This window comes from Podarcis raffonei, chromosome Z (assembly GCF_027172205.1).
Source record: "Podarcis raffonei isolate rPodRaf1 chromosome Z, rPodRaf1.pri, whole genome shotgun sequence".
Taxonomy (NCBI): Eukaryota; Metazoa; Chordata; class Lepidosauria; order Squamata; family Lacertidae; genus Podarcis; species Podarcis raffonei.
Genome location: NC_070621.1, coordinates 26,727,094 through 26,754,019, shown reverse-complemented (window position 1 = coordinate 26,754,019; position 26,926 = coordinate 26,727,094). Strand labels below are relative to the sequence as shown.

The 26,926-nt window shown below is 39.4% G+C and overlaps 1 protein-coding gene and 1 long non-coding RNA gene across 3 annotated transcripts in view; one reads left to right on the top strand and one right to left on the bottom strand.

Annotated features, from left to right (window-relative positions):
- Positions 1 to 16: 16 nt before the first annotated feature.
- On the top strand, positions 17 to 26,102 carry LOC128406993 (uncharacterized). The gene is made up of 3 exons (XR_008328665.1): positions 17 to 155; positions 21,760 to 21,814; positions 25,764 to 26,102. It is a non-coding gene; the product is annotated as an uncharacterized LOC128406993 (long non-coding RNA).
- Positions 5,368 to 26,926, bottom strand: part of LOC128406991 (phosphatidylinositol-binding clathrin assembly protein-like) — a 50,763-nt gene continuing 29,204 nt past the window's right edge. Inside the window, exons 12-20 of one of the 2 annotated variants that reach the window (XM_053374916.1) lie at positions 25,756 to 25,859; positions 24,111 to 24,257; positions 23,031 to 23,141; positions 19,431 to 19,547; positions 19,297 to 19,327; positions 17,562 to 17,682; positions 16,300 to 16,356; positions 15,054 to 15,161; positions 5,368 to 13,828 (exon numbers count right to left, since the gene is read on the bottom strand). In XM_053374916.1, coding sequence (XP_053230891.1) covers positions 13,814 to 13,828; positions 15,054 to 15,161; positions 16,300 to 16,356; positions 17,562 to 17,682; positions 19,297 to 19,327; positions 19,431 to 19,547; positions 23,031 to 23,141; positions 24,111 to 24,257; positions 25,756 to 25,859 — 811 coding nt within the window. In that variant the 3' untranslated portion in view covers positions 5,368 to 13,813. The remainder of the gene's footprint in view (positions 13,829 to 15,053; positions 15,162 to 16,299; positions 16,357 to 17,561; positions 17,683 to 19,296; positions 19,328 to 19,430; positions 19,548 to 23,030; positions 23,142 to 24,110; positions 24,258 to 25,755; positions 25,860 to 26,926) is intronic. The other variant, XM_053374917.1, reaches the window with a different exon arrangement.

Genomic DNA, 26,926 nt, shown 5'->3' with positions numbered 1-26,926 from the left:
CTGGCATCGAAACTGAGCTAACCGTAGCCCAGACGTCGCGCGCGCGGGTTCTGAGGAGGGGGAGTGGAGGGTCTCCCTGTTGTCTGATAGGTCTTGATTGACTGCCCGAGGGTAAGGGAGGAGCGTGCCCTGCCATTCTCGTTTTTGGTGTGAAGGTTGTATTGTTGGTGTTAGATGGTGGTGATAATGTGCAGCTACCCCCCTAAGAAAGCGAAAGCTCCTTCGTGATTTACCATATAAATAAGATTGGATATCATTATTATTATTATTGCATAGAAGCTAGGCTGTTTACACAGTGGGTCATTGAAGCACATTGCTTCATCCCCTCAAAGAATCCTGGGAACTGCAGTTACAGGATCGCCATGAAGGATGCCCGAATATTTGTTACTTTTATATCAGACGTTTCCTTCCAAGAGCTCAGTATGATGTATGTATCATTATAGAGTCCTAGAGTTGGAAGGGACCACGAGGATCAAATAATCTCATCCCCTGCGCTGCCACTGCAGGAATCTTTCGCCCAAAGGGGGGTTTAAACCCACGACGCCAAGACTAAGTGTCTCATGCTCTTCGGTTTTCCCACTCCCCTTTTTATCCGCGCGATAACCCACTGTCAGAGGCGCAACACAGTGAGCCGGTGGGGATTTGAATCCTAGTTTCCACTACATCACATTAGCGGTGGCAAATGTCCCTTGATTATGATAGGGAGGAAAGGGAGGCAGGGCAACAAGAGGCGGAACCAGAGTCAAAGACAGGTAGAGCCGATTGATTCTGTTTTTGCCCCATCCACCTCCCTGCTGAATTCTACAAGGGCAGCGCTGAGACCGAAAAAGAGGAAGGTAACAACTACGTAGTTCCACCACCTCCTGGGTTGGTTGTAAGAAGGAAAGGAACTGAGGTTGGCGGAGCAGTGCCACCTTAGCCCTTATGAACTAACCTCTGATCTATCACACTGGTGGCTTTCATAGAAAAACTTCCTTACACCAAGACAGACCATTGGTCCGTTTACATAGTTGCCTACTTTCAGATTTGAAAATAAGGGATCAGCAGCCTCACCTGTCCCAGGGACAGTCTACGGGATATCTAACAATCCAGGATAGCAGCGGGAAGCAGTGGGAAACGGTGCTGGAATAAGGGAATTTCCCACCAAAAAAGGGAAGGTTGACAGCTATGTGTTTAGCTCAGTATTGTCCACACTGACTGGCAGCAGCTCTCCAAGTTTCCAGCTGGTGACATTGCTAGCCCTGCCTGAAGATGCCATGATTCGAACCTGATGCTCTACCACTGAGCCATGGCCCTTCCCCTTTACACATAGATGTAGAAGATATTTTATACGGCTTTTCAGGTGACTCTCACATAGTAATATTAAACTATAAATGTAATAATAGCAAATACAAGCTACAAGAGGGGGAGCATTTTGATAAACAGATCTCAACTCAATTTTTAATAGATATGTCTAGTCAGAAGTAAGCTTGATTGAGTTCAATGGGACTTAGGTTCAGGTAAGTGCATATGGAGTTTCAACCTAATGTTTCTTATCCTTCATCCTCTGCTGTGCGTTTAACTCAGGCATAGAAGAAGAAGAAGAGTTTGGATTTGATGTCTCGCTTTATCACTACCCTAGGGAGTCTCAAAGCGGCTAACATTCTCCTTTCCCTTCCTCCCCCACAACAAACACTGTGAGGTGAGTGGGGCTGAGAGACGAAGTGTGACTAGCCCAAGGTCACCCAGCAGCTGCATGTGGAGGAGCAGAGACGCGAACCCGGTTTACCAGATTACGAGACTACTGCTCTTAACCACTACACCACACTACAACTCCCATCATCCCTAGCTAACAGGACAGGTGGCCAGGGATGATGGGAATTGTACTGTAGTCCCAAAACATCTGGAGGGCAGAGTTTGCCTATGCCTGGTTTAACTCTTTATCATGTGTCCCCTTTTGTTACTTTTAAGTTACTTAGTTACTTTTTATCATGTGTTATCATATGACATCCTATGCCCTTTTAAAATATGGGTTGGGGGGGTTATTGGGTGGTTTTTATTTTGATTATGTATTTTGTGGTTTATATTTTGATTTTATTCTGTGAACTGCCCTGAGACCGCTGGGTATAGAACTGTACAGTGGTACTTCGGGTTACATAAGCTTCAGGTTACAGACGCTTCAGGTTACAGACTCCGCTAACCCAGAAATAGTACCTCGGGTTAAGAACTTTGCTTCAGGATGAGAACAGAAATTGTGCGGTGGCGGCGCGGCAGCAGCGGGGGGCCCCATTAGCTAAAGTGGTGCTTCAGGTTAAGAACAGTTTCAGGTTAAGAACGGACCACCGGAATGAATTAAGTACTTAACCCGAGGTACCACTCTATATAAATTAAATAAATAATAACATCTGTTGTCTCATTCTACATGATTTACTATATAAATGAAAGGAAAAATAGTATCAAACAATGTGATACACAGTTGTTAGGTGGTTTAGTGACATTTTATACAAATTCCAGCAAGCAAACCTTAGCCTGAGATCATAAGCCACTGCCAACTCCAGGCTTAGATGGAGCATTGGTCTGAAGACTCCTCAGAGACTCAGAGAGTGGTCTCTGGCCAACAAAAGCTTATAGTGTAACAAGTATGTAAAATAGTCCTGTATCAGTGATTCCCAAACTTGAAAATTGCTGAGTGTGTTGGTGGACCACTTAAAATAGTTTTTCTGCCCATTGCAGCAATTGTAACGCATTTGTGTTAGATGCCATATGCATTTTAATTTTATTGCTTCTATTTTGATATGTTTGCTTCCTTTCACTTGTTTTCCTGGCTCCTAATCTTCTCCACTCCTTTTAAATCTCTCCCTCCTGCTCTTCTGTATTCTTAATGCTCCCCACTCCTTTTAAATCACTTCCTCTTGCTTAAGATCCTAATCCTCTTCATTTCTTTCAAGTCCCCTCCCCTTGCCAGAGGATTGCTGGGTTCTCAGAATGAGCAGCTGCTGCACTCACTGTTCTTCACAGCCATGCTGTGGACCACCTGAGTGATGCTCATAGAACACTTGCACTCAACTCTATTGTTTATGATGTCCCCTTGGAATACTCTGGGCCACTGTGAGAATATGTCTCCCAGCCCCAGCTGCCCAGGACTGATAAGGGCCCTGCTACTCTGATGTAAGCCTGCCATGAACATGGAAATAGGGCCATGAGTTTTTTTCATTGAGGGCCTCCCTCAAATCTAGAACCAGCTCTGCTAAGATCAGCCAGAGCTTGCACCAGAGTCCACTTCCTCTTTTTAGCACCTCAATGCCCAGCAGTCTCTTCATCTGAGCTCAGAGCTGGCATTGAGGACTCCCAGACTGCTGTTTCTGGGCAACTTCAGCATCCATGCCAAGGTGATTTGCTCCCCATTTGTGAATGCTCTCTATACAGAGTATCACCTGGCACCTTCATTACATATCTTTAGATGCCAGGAACGTATATCTCAACTAGGTATTTTCTCTTCAACCATGGCTTTTTAAATGGTTTTTTTTTGGGTGGGGCTATTGGTTTGTTTTTCATGTATTATGTATTTTGAATTCTAATTTTGTATTTTTATGTTGTGAACCGCCCTGTGACCTTTGGATGAAAGGCAGTATACTGACTAAATAAGACAAGGAGGAAGTAGAAGATGGGGATTGTATCATGTTCAAGAACATGTACTATTCATAACCAGCTACCCACCCAGATATGTGGCTTCCAAGCTGGCTACCTCTCTTCTCACACACATCCATTCTTGTTCCATAGGAATTTCAAGTCTATATACATTTGATGTACACAATTTGCTTACCATATAATTGATGCTAATACATACTAGTAACTTTTACTAACTTCACAGCTTGGGCCCTGCTTTGGGTCTTTCACGAAACCAAGTAAAGTGAGAGATGGCATTTTCAGCAGTGACAGCACCCTAGTTATGGACTGGCCTTCACAGAGAGATTAGCTTGGCACCATCACTGTGGTCTTTTCAGATTCAGATCTTTCCGATAGCCTAAATTATCTAAAAGCCCTAGGTAATCTGGGCGTATTACACACAAACACAACTTTTTTTCTGGGGATACGCAGGGGTACACATACCCCTAAACGTTTTGTGAATCTTTGTACTTTTGTCCATTTAATGTATTTATTTTTCCTGATTTGAACTATAAAATGGTGATTTTCTTGAGTCAAAATGAGAGTACTATTTCAATTGTTTTTTGACATTTATTGCTAAGTTAACCAGAGAACTATGTTGTTGGGCCACACACAAAAACAATAAAAATAGTTTCTGTACTGTGAAACCGATTGCAGTAGGAATGCAATTATGAATGGGGCATAATTTGAGGCTTTTAATGGCAAAATAAATGAGTGATGAGATAGTTAGAACCCTAGGTCTTTGTTTATATGCATTTTTCTGCCCAAGGCCCTCATTTCATATATGGATATGTGGTACGAGAATGAATGTATTTTGTACATGGGAATAGCTTCCAGTAGACAAAGCTAAACTTAGAAAGCAACTCTAATATAGTACAAATTTCCAGCTGGTTCCAAGGCAAACAATGCAGGTATAAGCTCTAAATTTTACTTTAACATAAAATTAGAATACACAACCAAGGTGTTATAGGCCAAGAAAATAAGAAGTTAGGCAATGTGGTGGGGAAGGTGTGTACACTTACCTGCTTGCATTGAGAGATGATGTACTTTGGTTTTTGATAGCTAGGTTCATTATATGTATGCACAACTTCTTAGCTTTCATGTCATTCTGTAACAGCCTGTAAATATGCACATATACCTGAAACAACCATGTAGTGCATCCTTTTTTACTGCCTATGCTATTTCTGCTGTAACAAATTTTGGAATGGGTCAGGGACCTGTCCTATTGTGATCTGTAAGGCACTTGTCACTGGTGGAGCTATATAAATAATAATTAAAAGGATAAGGCAGTTCTTAAGTTGAAGAAAAATGTAAGTAATTTACCAGAATCGCCAACCACAAACATTGACAAAACTACTTAATTCCAAAAGTGACAGTACAATAATAGATTTGATAGGTTCAACTGAAAGGTCACACAGACTTTCAGCCCATTCACTTCTTGGTAGCTTCTTAGCTGGTCCTACTCAAAAGGATTAAATTTACTGATTTTGGGGAACGTTTTATTCTACTGGTTTGACATGGCTACCTGAACCATTAATGAAAAAGTGTATCCCTTTTGGAAAAGCCCTTTGGTTCATTAGCCATAGCTGATCATCCTTAAACACCCAATGCCAATGGCATCAAATAAAACAGTAAAAGCTTTTAAGTGTTGCTGGTTGACCCGCACCATTGGTTGAAATGAAACACTGCTTTTAAGAAAGATATTAAAACACACACCCAAGACACTTTGTGCCAGTTTATTTTCCAAAACCTGTTTCATTAACAAAATGGAGGACTCTCAACCACCTCCTGTTTTACATACTGTCAAGGATCATTAAAATGTTAACATAGCAAGCCCTGTGCTTCAGCAAAGTAAGTGCTGGGGACGGGAAGAAGAGGCAGGAATTTATTTACTTTTTTTGATGGCTAGATGCACCATGTTCTCACACTGCAACTTTGTAAAGGGAAAGCATATCAAAATCAATCTAAGTAAGAACAAGCAGAGCTGGGCAAAATACATTTTTTGAGTAGTTTAAATAAAAAACACAATACACTCCATTAAGCTATATTTCAAATATGAAATAAACTGAGAAATGTTTGAAATACAAAATATGAGAACATTTGCAGAAACCCTGTTTTCAAAATAAATTGCTAAATGCATTTATTCAGTAATGTCTTACCAATGCTTGTACAACCTGCAATTTTTATTTGTACTTGTATTTTTAATTGTTTTACAGATAATTAAATATGCTATTTGTTATGTCAGTTGAGGGGAAATTATTGAATCTGCTTTGATAAACTGAAGTCTAGAATCATTTTGGTGTTTAGTGGCCTTCACCACAACAGAACTATTGGTTGATTAATCATAATGGTACATTAAAAGAAATTTCCTGCAGGTGCATATGGCTATAAACTTGTATTTTATTAGCTAAACAAAATTTGGGCTGCTAGGTATTCATGCAGCATTCAAACATTTTGCTGTTTGTCATTCAATTAATGTGGCAGGTATTACTATAATCTGTTCTCGAAACAAAACAAAAATTCACAAGACGGCTTCCTCTTTTTCTAAAATAAGAAGTCAACTCTGCAGCTGCATTCAACATTATTTTTCTGAATATAGTCTGTCTCTATCACAGCCAGGCAGCAGGAACCACAGCTTCACATCTAGCCTTTAAACTGTGGTTCCTGCTGCCTAGCTGTGATAGAGACAGATGAAGCAAAGAGGTCACTGAATTAAGGATTCGGCTCATAATGCAATATAATGCTCACCAATACCATTTCTCTGAGAATAAGGTGTAGTAGACTTTTAAAAACTGACTCACAGGGGAAAATATTGTTAATACCACAGTGACAATCAAATGCTTTGTCTCAGAAACTTTTATCCTGTTGCTTCCACCAATAGCTGGTAAACGGCACTAGTGTGTCATGAGCTCCCCATGTTTGCTGAGACTCTCCTTGCCTGCACTAGCACTACTGATGTAAGCAGTTGCTTTCCAAACTACAAAGACTGTAAGACTCACTAAGCAGCTCCTTCCCTTCAACTGACCTCTTGGGACCATGTTAGACAATGCAAGAAATGAGTAACCTGATTTCATGTGTCTTAAAAAGTAAAAGAGAGGAAATAGTGAGAATCAGGTGTCTGGGTTATAATATACAAGAAGTAGGGTTTAAGCCTTTCCCCCACACTCTAGTAATCTTGACACCCCCTCACCCCTATTTGTTCTGTGAAGGAAATAATTAGGGAGTTAGTGGCATATGCTCTTGATTGCAAGGAGGCTTGTTCAACAAACTCAACACCATATGTTGATCCCAGACTAAGGCAGTTATATCAGACTAAGGCAGTAATCAAGTTACTACTAACTTGTCCCATTAATTACAATGGGAGCTATGTGCTACTAACTATCTGGAACCAACTCTGCATGTTGTTTAGTGAGCACATGGGACCTAAAACCTGCTTGAAAACCCAACTAAACTTCCAACCTTCTCCAACAATGAGGTTTTCCTTGCTTGTTCTACCTACAGAATAGAAAATGATCAAATACTACAGAAAAAACCCCCAATACATTTTCTATATCAGATACAATATGCAATTTAAATCATATTTGAAATACAAATATATGGATTATCAATACTGCCCTGCTGTGACAAAAATTATACAAGAATTTTAAAGAGTCATCCTGCAAACAGGAAGCACCTGTCAAATTAATATATATATAAAGGCACATACCTATTGCATTGGGGTGGGGCAAGGAAGAGAATATTGGGAACAATGAATTGAAATTATCAATTAGAAAACCAAACCCAGAACAACATACACATTTAACACCTTTTCCCCCTGCTTCCAATATTTCAAGAAAAATCCAGCCAACTATTTTATAAAGGAATACAATTGCATCAAATTATTTACCAAACTGGTAGGGTAGGGGGAGAAGAAGAATAAAGACTGCATTGGTTATTACAATATTTTAAAATAAATGCTATCATCAGAAAGCTGGGGGTATGAGGTACACAATACATACTAAAGCAGTACATGGGACAGCCAAGAAGTCAAATTACATATTCAAAAGCAACATTTCTAAGTAATTTCTAGAAACTGTAGAGATAGCACGTACAGTTCCCCATTACTCAAAAATATAATCTTTAAAATGGAAATAAGTGACTGGTACACAGCGCATGTCAATATTATTCTCAAAATGCAGGCTACTTAAAAAGAAAAGAAGTTTTCCCTTTTATGTACAAATAAAAGCACTGATCCACAGTGCATTCTACTCTAAAATTGTAGTCCACCCTTACCACACATCAATAAACCCCAAACAGATCCAGGTACACCCTGTATTTAATTTTAAAGTCAAAGACAACATTTTACAAAAAAACCCCAAAAGTATACTTGCTTTCTTTTTAAGCTCTACACATTCTTATCAGAGACTGAAAATGTCTTTATTACATTTTTAAAAAATGAATGTATATCTAGGAAAAGGAGCAACAGCTTTAGAAGAGACATTTTCAAGTATGACAATATTACCCATTAATATCACATTTCTATTCTTATGGCCAACTAATGTGACCATAGCAGCCATGTTTATTTATTCCTGGGTTTCATATAAAGTGGGGTAAGGTGGAGGCTGGCTTTAACTGCAACAGGTTTGCAACAATAAAGGGGACTGACTCTTCCCAGTCCATGGCATTAACTACATGGGGATCATTGCCCATTATTTACGCCCAGCTCATTTCATTTCCAGTGTAGAAGCAGAGCTGGAGGAACACATGTGGGCAATGGACTACGGGAGGGAACGGGCTCTGGTTTCCATGCCTGTCCATGCTTTCTAATATTAAGCTCAAACACCACCTTCCTTTCTATATGAAAACGAGGCAGAGATGTGAACAAAAAAAGCACAGCCACTATCATCATGTCTAATCTGACCCTTAGAGAGAGCACTCTCTGTACAAGGGCACCTTTCACCCTTCAGATTCTCACACACTCTCCTAGAAGCCACATGATGAAACTGCCATCGCTCTCATCCTGTTTTAAGAATGTACGAAATCATAATATTATAATCGAACTGTCCATGCTTCCCAAAGCTTTTAAGACAGAATTCTTGCCATTTTAATAACCTATATGTCTTTTTAAAAGCAAAAATAAATCTCTAATCAGAGTTGAATATGGGAAATGCAGAAAATGGTGTTGACACAGAAATCCACGTGTGTGGGGGGGGGAGTGTGAGTGTGTGTATTTCTTTCTCCTCAGCTTCATGCATTTTTTCTCTGAATACCTGTGGGAATTACAACCCTGACCTACCAGTCTAATTATCAAACTATAAAAGTATCAAACACAACTAAAGCCAGGACACACCAATCTTAAGATTTAGGCTGTGACCCTAAATACAATGGAAACAATGGAACAAAAACAGATGAAATAAATCTGCCTTGGTTTTGTAGCTTTTAAAATGGCAGCCTTGTAGCACTGCCTTAAGGATAGCACTGCCTTAAGGATAATCTTGTGACAAGACAACCACCACATTGCTTCACCTGCAAATATTTCAGAACCACAAACACATATTTGCAGTCAACCCGTTAATGGCCAAAACACTATGGCAACCTTCCACAGCTTGGCGCCCTCCAGATGTTTTAGACTACAACTACCATCAGCCCAAGTCAGCATGGGTAGGTTGCCCTAAAATAATGAATAATAGAAATGATACCAATATATTCATAAGGAAGGAGTTGTTCTCTAAAGTCAGTATCTTTGAGAAGGCAGTAGGTTGCTCAGCATCTTACTCTCACAATAAATTTACAAAACGATGTCATATGCAGTGCAATCCAGTCCTGAGTTTAGTTGAGTTGCTATTTTTATAGTTAGCTTTAACCTGCTAATATATCTAATAGGGAAGCAGCAAATGTCAAGTATGTTTGATGGACATCTTATTGGCTTTTAAAAACCTTTAAATACATATAATCTAACATTATTCAGACAGTTCAATTATAAACACCACTAATACCACTGTAAACAACCTTTCGCCAACTGGAAGTTGAAAATAGTACAGCTACCTGTACTTTTAGCATTTCTGGCAAGACGAATAAAAGTGTAATTCTGGCCACAGCAACCCCAAATGCAGTTTCAATAATGTTAACAGTGACCACCATCTAACTGCTAGGGTCAGCTATAAAAAAAAGATGCAATCTTTCAGCAAGGAAATGAGTGATAAACCCACCTCCACAGAGATAGGAGAGTTCAAATTCTCCAGATTTGGCACAGAAAGTGGTGCTAGCAGTTGTGACCAAACTGTTATTTTGGTTTTCCATAAGGACAGACAATTCCCTAAAGACCCAGTATGGCTGTAGGGATGACTAGCCCAGGTACGAAGGGGGGGGGGGAGAGGGCGGTCTGCCCTGGGTGCCACCCTGACATGGGGTGACAAAATGGCAGGCAGCACTCGTCACCGCGGGGCTTGCAGCACGCACAAGCCACATATCTCAGCGCCCACAGGCTCTGTACTGTCTGCCTGCCTCCCCCCCACCAGCTGTAGGGTGGCTGAGGCCCCGGTGTGAGCCCCGACCCTATGGGCACTGTGCGCCCTGTCTCGTCCCTAAGGGCACGGTCTTGTCCCTATGGGCACTGCGCGCCCCATGGCGCTCAGCACCCATAGGAATGGCACAGGGTGCGTGACAGTGCCCACAGGGACGCAGCGTGTGGCAGTGCCCATAGTGACGGCACGGGATGCTGAGCACCCTGTTCCGTCCCTATCAGCGCCGAGTGCCCCACCCCATGAGCAGTTTGCCCCGCCCCTATGGGTGGTTCACCCCACCCCACGTGCCTGAAAGGCTTCCTCCACCACTGGACTAGCCATGACTGTATTCTGCTCTTCCCCCAATTTATTTTGATCTCACACCTTGCCACTGTTCTCAATTGCGGCAACCTAAATATGAAGCAAAGACAGCACTCTAATCATACTCAAGAACCACCCCACCAATTGCACATTAAAGATCTGATAAAGGAGGGAGATTTTTAGATATAAGTTAAAGAACTACAGACTAAGTATTACCTACAAAGGTTCAATGCTAATATTGACAGCCAAAATACAGCTACTGACATTTATTACTTTTCTGGACAAGATGCCATTGGTTTATTGAACAAATAGATAATCACTTATTGTCTAGAAAGCTCATTTATTATAAAATCAAAGTCCTTGGTTATAGGATAAAAGCACAACCTCCAAGTTTAGGGTTATTGGAGACAGAATGTAAAACTGAATCTGACAAAAATTACACCAGTATAGTGGGCAACAATTCTTAAAAAGAATTCCTCAAATAACCATTACTGGTTAAGAGTAATGCCATTACTAGGGTTTACAGGTTACCTTCATGTATGAGCATGGGGGAATCCCCACACATTTGCTGTAGAGTAAAGGTTAAATTAGGTTGTGCAAGTATCACACTGCTTACAAAGATTGCAAGCATGAGAAGATGCACATACTCAGTAACATTTGAGTTCAGGTCACTGAGCTGGCAAGTTAGATACGAAAAGAGAAATTACAAAATCCAGTCTTCCTTAATGAATTAAATTGCATATGAATAGAAGCAAGAATGTGTAAGTATTGGGGGCTTATGCTACCGTGGGACTATTGTGATTATTATTATGCTTTGAATCTGATTTTAATGGATACATCAATGATTACTGTATAATGTTGTAGAAAGCATATAAACAACATACATAAACCCATTCATTTGGAGAGTTGAAGCTGCCCTCTCTCTGAGGAGGTGGGTACTGCATGAAATTCCCTGCTGTAAGACTGCAGCCAGTAAATGCAATAAATTAAGCACAGTTAAACTGAATTATTAGAAAATAATATCTGGGGGATAAAAAAGGTTGCTGCCTATTTTACAACCCCAAACTTTACATGGTCACAGCCTCTGAGATCAAACATTTTAGCTAGTTATTATAAAATCTGTGTAATTTAAATACATGTACTGATCCAAACTGGATTAAAAGACAGAAAATTGGTTAGAAGCATGATTTAAAATCCTAAATGAGGATCAATTGAATTAACTCACTAGAATATCAACTAAAACAAGGCCTTTAAGTAAGCTGCTCCAGCTTGTATAGGGCTACAATAAATATTGGTTTTGGACAAACCAGGAGAGTACATTAAAGCCCAAAGCCCTTGAAAATTCATTTTCCACATTTAATTACTGTACATGCATCCAGTTTATGTCTTTGCCAGTACATGTCCAAGATTTGGTCTGAAACGTTTTTTCCAACTTGCAACATTTAATCCATACAAAGTTAGTGGTTACAAATTCCAAACACATATGTAAAAAAACAAGTTGATTTTTTTAAAAAAATCATGTTTAGTTTGACAAAACAAGTATATCTTTCTTGAAGCAAGCATATATATATATATTTACATTCTTGGCACAATATTAACAAACACAAAAGACACTTACAGGGAAAAGACTGGTTTTCTAGAATTTGACACAGCCTGAGCCACAAAAGTACTTTTTGTTTCTGCAAATCCCTTCCCACGGAACAAGGGCCAATAACTTGGCAAAAACACTTGGAAGATCAAGCTCAAGTGCTGCAAAAAGTTTTAAATGATAAAAATGGGCAAGCTTAATGAAAGAAAGCCACATTGACATTTAAGAGAGAGGCTTTTTGCTGTTATTGCTACCGCAATGAGCTCAAGACAAGAAAATCATCACAGCAGTGATAGAAAGGAAAGAACCAGTTTGCACGCTTTCTTCAGTTAAAATGTTCTTTAAAAAATAAATAATCATCATCATTTTTTGCTTCCCATCTCCCCTCATAGGTATGCCCTGGACTCCATCTGACAAATTTAAAAATAATGTTTAAGGTAATCCTTTCATTATTTGGGGGCATTGTGTTTGAAAATCATGGACCATCTTACATTCTCCTACACTGCAATAATATCTTAAGTATCTTGAAGGATAATGGTCTGAACTTTTCAATACAAAAGAAATTTGAGCTAAATGTCTTAAAGCAGTACAATATCTGCATTTTGAATGTGTTACAAAGAAGAAGAAAAGATTATGCAGCACTAGATTTTTTTTGTATTTCAGGGTTTACAAATATTTACACTCCCTCCTCCCCCCCAAAAAAAGTTTGTTTTATGTAGTGACTGGCCCTTTTAAAATTTTCTTTTGCTCCTTTACCCACAACATGGGTCGCAAGTTATAGAGGGATAGAGGAGCTCAGGAACACAATTTTCCAGTTCTTAAAGTGCAGCACTGTAAATGATGAATGACTAAGAAAATGCTGGTGCCCTACATCTTAAATTAAGGGCAAAAAGCTTCCCAGACTCACTGCTGCTGGCCACCTGCAGACTTTTTTCTGGGACATGAAGGCAACTCTAGCTAAAGTATGAAATGATGCTGCTATCTGTACATAAGAGGCTGCATAAGGAAGTGCAGCTATTGCCATCCATGCCAGGACTGCACACACTCTACTTTGTAACATACTATTTTCTTCAGAATAGGTCAGGTGCCCCAGTCTCTGCCAAAGCATAGCTCTATCACTTGGCAAGGCAACGCTCTGCTGAAATGCCAATTGACTATAGTTTTCTGTTAATGGCCTACATTTAGTTAAAAGTTGATTCACAGCATTTAAAACTCACAGTACAAAATTTGTGAATTAGAAGAAGCTAGTCTAGCATGAGAAAAAGCAGTCAATATTGGCATTTCTGATAATGCAAGATTCTTCTCAGAGTCTTATTGTATCAGGTACTGCTTAAGAGTATCTGAAAGGTTTATTGCTCAACTTCATTAAATGGTGCCATGGTAACAACAGCCACAGAATTCTGGGAGAAAATAAATAGAATAATTATACCCTCCACTAGCTTACTAGAGGCTAGCTGTTGCATGGAAATGCTGCGAAGAGTTTCCAAGTAAGCTCTTATTTAAAAAGGGAAAGTCAGGATTCTCCTTACATATTTTGCTGACCTTCAGCTTCAGAATACTTCAGCTTTCCACTGAAAACAGTCTTATGCTATCCAAAACCAAACATGATTTCATACCATAGTGACTGTTATAACAATAATCTCTAAAGCACAGCAATTCAAAGTAATTGATATTGTATGGGAAGCAGGTATGTGCCCTAGTGAGGACCGCAGTTCAAAAGTTCTGTCTTCTTTCTACCAATATTTGGTTGTCAAAGTGTCTTGCTGCTTTGGCGGGTCTACATAAATTGTATCTGCAACATATATAAAGAAAAACAAGCTGAATGAAAGTCATTAAGGTTACATATTTTTATTCACAAAATACTTGTAAACTGCTTTTTCATATATATTTTTTAAAACAAAATTCTGGTGCACAACAATTCTTTTGTACATACACACACTAGTAAAGGTAAAGGGACGCCTGACCATTAGGTCCAGTTGTGACCGACTCTGGGGTTGCAGCGCTCATCTCGCTTTATTGGCCGAGGGAGCCGGCGTACAGCTTCCAGGTCATGTGGCCAGCATGACTAAGCCGCTTCTGGCGAACCAGAGCAGCACACGGAAACGCCATTTACCTTCCCACCGGAGCAGTACCTATTTATCTACTTGCACTTTGATGTGCTTTCGAACTGCTAGGTTGGCAGGAGCAGGGACCAAGAAACGGGAGCTCACCCCGTCGCGGGGATTCAAACCGCCGACCTTCTGATTGGCAAGCCCAAGAGGCTCAGTGGTTTAACCCACAGCACCACCCGCGTCCCACATACACACACTAAAACCATGTAAAAATTTAAAATCACAGATCACCTTCCATCTGCTTAATAATATTCCAGGAATATCTCTAAAAAGTTGTGCTGATCAATCAGAGGCTTGGGTGAAGCCCTGCTTCTTAAAGTTGAACTACAAGGTATCAAGTCTTAACTTTTGAATGTTCATCACAATAAAAGTTCCACTACTCTACTAACTACAATAAAATACATCTTAATTGCAAATTAGGCAAACATTTTTTTTGTCTGTTTTCAACAAAAAACAAAATAAGAAACAAAGATCTGGTTTGTTTCCTGCTTGCAACAGCCAGGCACAATCAGTTGCTGACAGACCCATTGCTGAAGGGCCCATAACTGCTTTTTTTTTTAAAAAAAAACATTTTAAATAAATGTATATTTGATTCATTCTGTAACTCTTTTAGTGGAGCTGATCAAGCTCTATCTGAAAGTCTTAGCCTGCCTAACTTTCATTAGGAGGGGGTCTCAGTGCTGTGAGGCAAGTACTTTAGGATCTGAGACGGTAAAAGAACATACCAGTATCCTTTCAAGCTCATGGACAGTTGAATATAAATAGTGATGGTGATGATGTTTTGCAGCCTAAGGAGCAGATTTGACCAATCAGGGGCAGTATATAAATATTTTAAAGTGGCAAGTGCTGTTAACAGTCTACAGGAATCATGAAGAGTTTCATCTTTATGCTAAGGAATACACTAACCTGTGTTCCAGAGATAGGTGCAAAAGGATTTGTTGGCCTTAGGCTGGTTTGGGTATATATCATAGGCTGCGGTGCCATAATAGGAGTAGCTCCAATCTGAGCAGGTACCTAAATGTCAGACAGAAACAGGAATGTATAAAGTCATTTACTGATCCTCTGAGCTTGAACATGGTTGCTCTATCTATATATTTTGAAAGCTAAACAAATTCTAGTTCCCTTTCAGCAACTTAACGCCAAAGCTCTCGAGGCTAGGTGCAGAAGCCACTTATGCATGAACACAGTACTCTTACTGCTGAAGCGGCCAGTTTCTGCACTCTTCAGACAGTGGTTTCATGTGGTCTTCAACAGAGTCAGACCACTAATCCATCTAGCCCAGTGACATCTATTCTTATGGGAAGCAGCTTTCCAATGAGTCTGGCAGAGAAGATAATTTTCCCTGCCTGAAATCTGAGAGAGATGGAGGATTGAATTTGCTTGCAAGGAACTGAAATGCCTCAGAAGTGTGTTGACCAGATAATTCCACCCACCTGTAATGGCCAGCTTCTATAATAAATTGTCATAGAGCAACATGAGCATAATTATAAATGCAGGAGTTCAGATACAGCCAAGGTATTTCACCTCTTTGGAATTTGTACATAAATGATGGGGGTGGATTAAGTTACAACTTGAATGCACTTTTAAACACCACCAAACGAATGGAATCAGTTACATAAAATATGACTAAAATTCTGTTTTAGCCTCAGATTTCCATACCTAAGCTATTGTGGACATCATTATAAAAACATGGTGGAGACAGAATATTTGTGTCTGTTTCAAGAAAGAGATGAGGAGGCTAAGATAACTTCCTTGGGGAGGGACAAACTAGTGAAAAGGTCTTGCTCTAAGGGGATGCTAAAATTGCATCCATTAAAAGATGTTAAGACCACACTGGCAAATCTTAAAACGTGGTCTGGGGATAATATAAAAGACATTTCTTAGGACATCCAAGTAAAGCAGTGGGAAAAACTTTATACCACACTTTGATTAAAATGTTGGTAAGTACTGGGAAGCAAGATAAAAAATACTTCAGTGACTTCCCTTGTGCATGCAGAAGCTTTTCAGGCTACTTTACAATGCAACAGAATAACAAAAGAATTAGTACTTGAGATTTCAGGCTCATTAGACTGCTGCAAATTACGATGTATGACATTCAAAATAGAACATCTTCTCAATGTATTATATAAATATAAAGAGTGAATATTCTTACCATTCCATACACAGGCACTTGAGGTGTATTCAGTGGGTAGGTTACTGGAGCAGGTACCTTTGACAGTGGGGGGGGAGGGGAGATTGCATATAAAATTTGGCTACAAATTCCACTGCTAACACTGAAGAAATTGTATAAAATGCATCTTATTTTGCAGGATAGGAACTCGCATATCCAAGATAAGGTACTCCATTCTAGCATCGCAAAAAGGAGGAGGGACAGAAAATTATTGGGAGTAGCAGGATACCAAAACTAGAATGACTTTAGCTGGAAACAAGACAAGCTAGTTATGAAGTTAATTATCCTCAGTCTTGCACACCGTGTAACTGTACATTCAAAAATAATTAAAGCAATGTGGCTGAATGAAATTACGGGGCAGCTATATTATTTGACTGCTCTTTTGTACAGAGAAAGTTCTCTTTCCATATAAGGAAGGAATAGCTAAGGAGAATATTTTCATTAATTTGATTCATGCTTTTCAGCTCAGATTTGAAGCAACCAGGAAGCATAATAGATATCTAAGAAAGAGCTACCATTTATACACATAAGAGCAATTCACACCGAAACAGTAAAGCTGCAATCTGTGCTACTACAAACAAGTTAGAAGGCATCAAGCACCTGTTACTGGGAGCTGGAATACAAGGCTATGAATTTTTGCCATATCTGCCAGGATCCTATCAAAAATAAAACACCAATCCACAAAGAACTGGAGACCAGAAGTGTACATGTACCAGGGTTTATAGGGCTGTTTCTCTTCAGCTGCTTCTCCAAAGGCCTTTAATTTCAATTTAGTACACATTAGCTACCTTCAGAATACAGTATTTTCCTTCTGCAGCTTACAACATTAAAATCATTTAAAGTAATAAAATATAAACATCTTGAAGGGGAGTCTCAAAGCCAGTTTATAATGGCTGTAAAGTGCTCAGAGAAAAACAAGGCAACAATTCCACTAGGGTAGCACCAGCCCCTAGTGTGCAATTAAGTAGTTCTTTGGATTCTGGCCAATATTTTTATCACAAAAATACTTTAAAAAATACAGAGAATCACATCTAGAAGGTACTAAAGTATTTACATGTTATACAAGATGCACTGTAACCTCCAATTTATTTTATGTCCAAATCCTCTCCCTTGGGATTCTAAAATTTCATGCCCAAGCCTTATTGGTAAATTTCTCTCAAAATTTTGACAAGAATGCTTTGTGAAATACAGGGGAAAGGCAAACACACAAACAATTTAAAGGCTGAAAATACTGTAAGTATTACCATCTGTGGAGCAGGAGGAATAGGGACAGTATTCCATGTAGTTGAGGTGCTTGTTTTCGCTTGCCAGTTGGTTCCACCAGTAAGTTTCTTCTCTGTAGGCTGATTCCACTGCATATCAGATCTAAAAACGAATTGAAAGCTGAGCAGTTACATATGGAGAACAGCTGAAATGATACTGCAATATACGGAACTGTTCTGTTAATCACTAATTTCTTTTAGCTGCCACTATAATTACACCTCACGGCCCCTGGATCATAGCATTTGGTATATGTAACTTTTTAAACACCACATCTACTTTTTATTAAATTCATAACTGCAAAATAAATTACTTCCTCCGTTTGTTTCAAGGTGTGCTTACTTCAGAAAGAGCCTGGCAAGTAAGAGAGCCAAATTTCCATAAAACTTTGTGAGTTACACTGGTGCTACAGTTACTGCTAAGGTAGCAGATAACTCAGCTGGATTTATACATCAGAAACTGCTCTCACAATGCAGTTCCCAGAGGTTTAGGCAAATTTTAAATCATACCAACCAGCCCACCACCTGGTCAAAACAATATTTTTATTAGCAATGTTAACAATTCACCTGTGCCAGGAACATCCCACACCCTGTGCCTTATTGATGGCATCCCTACACCCAAGGTGTGAAGCACGACTCAGAGCACATGGTGGCAAGTTTGATGTCCCTGCACTTACAGGCAAATTCTTTTTGTGATTTGTTTTATGGTCAATTAAATTAGACTTTTAACCTTTTACTCTGGGACTTCTTCTTTACCTGTTTTAGTTACTGATTATAGCAAGATATATATGTTAATTTTTGAATCTTTAGAATTAAAACATTTGGATTTTTTCCCCTCTAGTCAGAAGAGACTGGCAGGTTGGTGAAAGTTTTACAAACCTTTCTTTTCCAATACTTGAACAATAGTGCTATTCATGAAATCAGTTGCGTCACATGTTTTTGGAGTGGGATTTGTGCCCCAACCCTGGCCCGGAAATGACTACCAGAACAGCCAGGTGTTACATGGGGAGATTGGGTTTGTTTTTAATATTTGCTTAATTTTGTATTTTTAGCTGGATGTTAAAACTGGATGTTTTAATAAATTATATGGAAAAAAAGAGGTTCCCAAGACTTCGCTTGGCTTAGTGTAGATTAAACTCCCACTGGCAATTAGAATGCTCTCCACAGACTTATCAACTGAATACAGATAATAAGAAATAATGAATTATTAGGAATCGTTTAAGGGAGGCGGGAAGTTACAAATAAGGGAGATGAGCCAGAAGTTGTAAAAAGATGGCTTGTAAATACAAAGATGTATAACTGAAAATGTTCAGGCTTTTTTAAACTTTCTTTCTTTTTCTTCTTATGTTTTTTATTTCTTCTTCTTCTCTATTTTTTTTAAATTCTTTTTCTATTTTTCTGTATGTATATGTATTTGTAATATGTAACCAAAATAAACAAACAAAAAAAATGCACTACCTTGAACCCCTGGGCTTGTACGAAGGCAGGCTATAAATCTTCTTAATAACTCAAAACAATCTTAAAAAGCTATTGCTGAATGTCTCCTTTTGAAGGTTAAGGTCTGTTCCGTTAGGCAATATTTGCTCTCACAGAATGATTGTATTGGCACAACACTGAATATTAGAAAATTCTGTGATAGCTCAGCAATGGAAACACAAGTCAAGGACATTTATATCAATATATAATTAGAAATTATGAAATTAAGGAATATATGTCTCACTTTTTCGATGGTGTTCCTCCAAAGCCAAGATCTGTAATAAAACACCAAAAAAAAAACATTTAATTAAGATTTAGAATTCCTTTCATAATAAACATAGGGAAACCTTTCTTTAAAAATGAAAGTGTTAAACTTACTTCCAACCAGATTAGCAAGTGAAGAATCAAGGTCATTGGCCAAAATCTTCCCACTGTGCTGACCAATTAAAGCTACTCTCTGATTTTGAGCTTGTACTGTTGGTTGCAATACATCATCTGTAAATTAAAGACTGGGTACAAAGGAGATAACCTTTTAAAAAAAGAGTATTATTGGTTTGCAGCTATCATTTCAACTGGTAACAGAAGGCAAAAAAGGGTACCACCACCCAGAAATCCCCTTCTCCCAATAAAATGCCACAACCCTTTTCGCCTAGTTAAATTAGTTGTATATGCTATAGTCTGCTTACATCCACAGATGTAGGAATAAGAGTTACATCTATACTGTGATACTCACTGAAATGTCAGAATGTATATTTTGGCGAAGCTGGGATGTGCAAACCCACCTAAGCACACTATTTACCGAGAGCAATGGAAACTGAATTCTAGCCAGCATTAGCTTTTATGTACAGTTTCCATTTCAAAAGAAGGATTAGACAAGATATAGGTTAAACCCCACATTATTCCTGGAAAAAATGATTCTAGACAAAATTCTAATAAGCTGCTGGAATGTAAGATTTACACTTCAAAGATTTAAAAAGGAATTCTTAAACCCTGGATTTTCAAGCAGTCTTGAAAGTGTACAAAATATTTTAATGCACACAAAGATAACCGCAGTTTCTCCTATGTATATGGTGGTTTGACAATTGCACTTTCTTAGAGATGTAAAATTAGAAAGCACAAACCAAACCCCACACACAACCATCAGTGCCCAAGCAGCACCAAAAAGAGGAAATTTACAAAACTGGGGTGGGCGTAGATGGGGAGGTCATAATGTTTATTTTATCAGAATAATCAGTTAAAAGAAATTAGATAGCAATGTTTCAATTATAGCCTTCAGGTGTCTTAAGTACTTTAAAGCCAGCGTGTGTGGTAGTTTGAATGCTGGAATTAGGTACAGCAACCTAATCGGCCACTATGCTTCCTGGGTGATCTTAAGCCACTCATCATCTCTCAGATTAGCCAACCTCAAAGGGTTGGTGTGAAGAAAAGGGGGGGAGTGCCATGTACATTGGCCTGAGTTCTCCAGAAGAGGGGAATCATAAAGATCAATAAAAGTTTTTTAATGCAAGGATCATGTTCTTAGCGTTAGGCAAATATAACAGCTAAGAACTGCAGGCATGTTAAAACACCATGATGTAATGGTCCTTAGAGACCGGCTGTTTGCCTTCCCCTGGCAATGTTTGTCTTGGAAGTGGTGGTTCCTATAGAGAAGCATTCAGTGTTGGAGGCAGTTGCTGGGGAGTAAGAAAGGGGAGAGTGTTCCTGCAGTTTGCTCAGCCACTGTGAGAACAGGATGCTAGACTATTATTATTACCCATCCTTTACCCTCAAGGCAGATTTCAACAATTAAAGCACAATGTTAAAAACAAGCAACTTAAAATAACAGAAATAGGTTGGGAACTAAATATATATTTAACTCAGGTGTCAAAAGCCAGGTTAAAGAGATGTATGCCTTCAACATTTTCTGAAAGCTGTATAATGAAGATACCAGACACAACTCATGGGGAGAGAGTTCCACAATTTAGGGTCTGTCACAGAGAATGCACTCTCCCAGGCACCCCACCCCAAGCTTCTGGGGGCAGTGGAATAATCAACTGGGTCCCCTCTACCAATCTTAACACCTGACAGGGCTTGTGGGGAAGAATGCAGTCTTTCAATTATTCCGGGCCTGGGTGTTTTAGGGCTTTACTCACTAATTATGAGCACCTGGGAACAAATTAGCAACCAGTGCAGCTATTTTAAAACAGGAGTTATATGAGATCTAAACAGAATCTGGCTGCTGCATTTGGGACCACTTGAAGTTTTAGAGTTGCCTTCAAAGCTAGCCCCACATGGACCACATCACAGTAATTGAATCTGGAAGTTACAAGAGCATAAAGTGCGGTGGCCAAGTCATTTCTGTCCAAACGGGGCCATTGCTGGCGGAACACCCAGAGCTGGAAAAAGGGGTTCTGGTCACAGAAGTCACCTGAGCTTCCAGTGACAGTGTTGAATCCAGGAACAGGCCCAAGCTATGGATGTGCTTCTTCTGAGGAAGTGCAACCCCAACCTGGATGCCTGCTCGGTTTTCTGATCTGGGTCTCTAAATAGGCCCTGATCAAACAGGGCTCATCTTATGTTCCAGTATGTCTTAAGACAATACATTCCTATGGTCACAGGAGTTGAGTTTTGTCCTCTGCAATCTAAGATAGTTCCACATTCATTTCAATTGAGGGCTCTGATCTGGGCATGTATTCTTTTACAATCATATTCATTCCCTCCCTTGCAGTTGAACACAATATTGAGTGCCCAGGAAACTCTGGAAGCATGTGCATTTGAGGAGGGTAAGAGAAGCATTTTTGGTTTGTACACCAATCAGACTAATCTCTGCACGAACACGTTTACAAGTGCTCATTGAGGAGCAGTTTCCTGCTCACAACCTATAAATGCCCAGGTGGCCTTTCTATGTACAATCATTGCTATGAGTAAGAAGAATGCTGCCTTTCAGAGGAGAACCCTAAAGCCCTTGATTTTACTTCCTGGGTTACACTTAAGGGCAGAGACCAGGGGTAGCACAAACTTATTGATGTTTACAGAGAAGAGAATTCTGTGCTATTCAGTGGGGCACACTCCCAGGTTAAGCATACATAGGATTGCAGCCTTAAGCTTACAATCACTTTATTAACTTACCCATTGAAATCCATGATCCGGAACGCCACATTGAAATATACCAAAAATAAAGAAAAGGACAATCACAATGGGTATTAGATTGGCAGGAAACAGAACTAAGCACTTGTACTTTGGGGCAGGTAACTTTTTTCTAAAAGACAATTCAATCAGAAACATTCTAAGGAGCTTAGAATTTCTAAATTTAAATTATTTAAGTCCATCAGTTTAAAAAGACAGGCACCCTCCAGCGAATAAAACCATTTGATACACCATTTAAGCAAAATTAAAGTATGACTTCATCCCCATGATTAGGGAACATGGTGAGTCAGCAAGTGACTAACTAGCAAGTAGAAAAGAGCAAAGACTATTCTCCCCTCCTCTTGTGGCTGAGCTTTAATGTCTGCTGCCCTCCAATTGTTTTGGGATTCCAAGGCCCATCAATCCCAGCCAGAATGGCCAACGGTCAGGGATGATGGAAGATGTAGATCAGCAATATCTTGAGGGCCACAGGTCTCCCCAGCCTAATGGAAATGCCAACAACAACATTTAGCAGCCCAGGACTCTGAGGAAAGGCTATTCATGCATGTTCAAGGAAAGGAAACATACAGAGAAAAGTTATGGCTGAGCAATAAATGACAAGAAGGAAATTTGCCAGACAGGTTTATTCATTTGCTTCCCACTCCTTAGCCACTAGCTGTCCATACATGTGAAGTATTGGCGCTCTGTCTTCCATGCATTCTGGAAAGCAGTGTTTTACAGATTGACATTATATAAAATAATTATCTGATAAAAAGGCAAATACTGAATCCAATGACCTATATAACTAGACAAATAAAAGTAGCTGCTAGCTTTATAAAATGCAGAAATGTGAAACACATTAAATAGCTTTACCTGTTGCAGTTCTAAATTCTTGTACTGCTGATTTGCCACCAAATACAGCATCAAAATCCACATTGACTGTTGAAGAGGCAGTATTCTGTGGTACCGAATTAAGGGGATATCCTACAAATGATAATAAAAATTATTGGTACTGTTGTCATTAAATAGGTCTGCAATTCTAAGAGGCTGATGTTATGTAAACATTTATAAGAAAAGTACAGGGTAGTGTAGAGAAAGAAAGGAACAAAGCAGATGCCAGATTTAAGAAGGGGCATCTAGTGAATTATAGAACTTTGGAAACCCAATCATTCATATATATATATATATATATATATATATATATATATATATGTATGTATGTATGTAAAGGGAACTGGGGGTTGCTCGTGCATAAGGGGGCTGCTGCTCTAGGCAACGTTGTCTGGCTAAACCTTTCCCTGGCTGGACAGCCCTTTCTCCGTGGCTGTGTCAGTCACTGGCAGAATCCGTCAGTGGGCGTTTCCTGAACTTCTTCCAACATAAAAGCTCTTTGACGCCAAGTCTCCGCCTAGCCTCCCTGCGCGGAAGTCTTCTGCGCAGAGTGGGCGTGGCCAGCGGAGGTCCTGGGCTCTCCCCGCTGGTCTCTGTGGAAGAGTCTTGGAGCCATCTCTCCGAAGTCCTTCCCTGCTCCCCTTTCTTCCTGGTGTCACGCCGATTTCTTTCCCCAAAGGAAGTGTTCTCTCTCTCCCTGCTGGTCCCTTCTCCTGCATCGTTGGGGAGCCTTACCTCCACTCTTGGCTCCGATGGCAGTTCCCTGACTATATATATATATATATACACACACACACACACACACACACACACACTTTTTTTAAAAAAAAGTTATGGTCATGAACATGTCAAAAGTAACACATGCAATTTTGCATATTTAAAGTGCACAATTTTGATTCTTAATTAAAATTGTCACAGTTATCTGACCAACAATTAGCAGTTGCAATGTGGTTTTGAGTTGAAACTGAGAAAATTAATGCAGAAACTGAGAAGTAATACAATTAGAAATATTAGAATCACTATAATAATGTATATTTAGAAAGAAATTAGAGGATGTTTTACCACTAAACAGTTCCACTGTTTGTTTGGAGGTAAAGGTGGATGTCACAAAAGGGGTGGTACTTTTTACAGCTTCTTCAACTGGCTTCATATCAAAGAGGTCCAGGTGGGGTGGAGACCCAACACAACCATTTGTGGATGAGAAAGTTCCTTTCAGATACAGCATTAGGTTGAAAGAAAGCGAAAGAAGTAAAACTAGAACACAAGTAGTACTCAAGAGAGAAGACACACTGAACAACATGGGGAGTTCACAGAAGCAGGATGGTAAGGACTTAACACGGTTTTGTGTAAGGCTGTTTCTCATTAGTCTGCTCACCCAAACATTACTGAATGAAATTCATACCAGTTTTGTCTTTCATACAAAAATGCACAACCCTTTGGGAGCAGGAAACATATATTACACCAGAACACACTTCCAGGTCTTTAGACCAAGCAGTTGCTATTTCTACTTGAGCCTCACTGACTTGCTCACAAAATACACCTTGCATTCTACCAACACAGATTCATCCTTGGCTGTCAATCTAAGTCTGCTTTAGGTATAAAGTAGAGATGGAATTCTCACAACCTGTCTCTGCATTACATCTGAACCTTTGCTTGCTCTGCGCTGGAATGCTAGCCACTGTTTACTGGTAGACATATTTCTAACTTCTGGGGGCAGGTGGTTAAGCTGTCCACTTGTTAACTTTTCTCATAAGTAGAGTGACCTGTAGGGTTTTCTGGCACTACATTTTCCTTCCCCAAACCTCTGACTCAGAGGTGTATGATGCACAAGAGAGGATATCTGTAAGTACGAGTTTGTGACATGATCTTACTGTGCCTATAGTTGAAGCTGGGAAGCAGCATCTCAACAACCAGTTTGGACTGTATCTGTACTATAACCAAATTTTCTATGTGTTGAGGACATAACTATTTTTACTCCTGTACATATCTGTTCTATATAGCAGCCTTATTTAATTCAATCACTAACTAGAATCCTAATGAGAGGAAGACATTCAAGTTATAATTATGGGCAGAGGCAACTCCGTGTAGACCAAACTTCCTACCTCAAGTTGTTCTGATAGCAGCTAAGCATTTGGATGTACAACTCAGAAATGCAAAATGGGACAGCTACAAATACCCACAAACCACAAACATTCTGTTATGTTCTCCGCTCCTGTTACATGTTTCATTTACTATGGAAAACTGGTTCACAATGACCTAACAGTTCAGAACACACACCAGGAGATGAAGAGAAGATGTTACACCAGGGCCATGTGGCAGCGGGGGGGGGGGAGCAGCTGGGTGCACCTGCCCTAGGCCTCGGGGGGCTCCGCCAGGGACTAGCTGCTTTTTTTTTTGTTTGACTTTAAAACTTTCTTCTAACAAGGCCTGTGTTACACCCTATGTAATGTACCCTCAGCAGACAAAATTTGCAGATGTTTATGTATCTAATAAAACTAGGAAGAAAAACAGCAATAATTTTGGGGTACAATAATAGCTGCTGTTATCAATTACATGTTTCTCTGCCACAGCTATTAATAAAGGCAACTGGATTACATGACAACATAAGATTAGCTGTGCATTCAGGAATGTATGACAATCTGAAAGGGTAAAGACAATTAATTCCAAGGACTGTAAATGTTTTGTTTAACCACAGCAGTAAACTTACCTCCCCAGGCACTGCCTGCTGATGTTGCTATGGCTGGAGTACTCTGTACCGTTGGAACAAATGCAGGTTGGAGATCAAAGAGATCAGTAGAAAGGTTGGGCATGCTGAAAGTTCCAAGAAGGTTGTCAGCTATAAATGGCATACTTAAGCAAGAGGAAGTTTATTATGCTGTTTGAACATCTGAACATTAGACAACTTCAAGAAATGCCTGCATATGCATCCACTGACATGAGAGAAATAACTTGAAATTTCACTTTACAACACAAATTTGATTTGATGAGATCCTCCAAGAATCCTCCTCTCCAAGGTAGATTTTGTTTACAACAATAAAGCAAGTATTAAACCCACTGCCACCCCAACAATACTGTCAATGCCAGGCTTGTGCTGCAGAAGATTCTGTAGCCTTGCTTGGACTCCTCTTTATAGGTCTTCCAATACAATAAATGGTGAAGGAAGGCTTTCAGCATCTGACCTTTTTAGTAACTGGTTTTATTTGACCGTTTTAATCTTCAATTGGTTTTAATATTTGTTCTGCTGCTGGTGGTTTGTAACATTTTAAGGTGGAATTTTAATGCGGCTTTTATATTGGTTTTATTTATTGTTCTTGTGGCTGTTGATTTTCAACTGCAGGATAAGCAGGATATAACTGCTAAATTGGAAAAAGTCTACAATCCAGTTGTTGACTGGGTGAGGTCATTATTAATGCATGGAGGAATGCCATATTAATTTAAGGCTGGAAGTTTGGACAGCACTATGTACAACCTTTGGTGCCTGATCTCATACATTCATTTCTCATTGCAAAGTCAGATTTCAGCAACTTCTTTTACATTTTTTTCTTGCTGGTATCACTTCTATGTTATATACTTTATGTAAAAATGACTGTATGTGTCTTGACGTTCAGTATTCAATCCTAATTTTTCAATTAATTGATTACAAAGATTATTGTAAAAGGGAAGGAGAAAGGTTACAATGGCTTTTTTAACAAAGGAACAGTCAAGTTTCTCTTCAGTAAAACAATGAATGAGAGTCTAAAACCTTTATGCAAATGAAGTGCCTGTTCTTTTCAATTCCCACAAAGCATTCTGAGTTTCCACTTGGGAATGCTTTCCAATACCATAATATGAAGAAGTTCTGACTCTAGATTATTTGTACCTGATATTGAAATATTCCT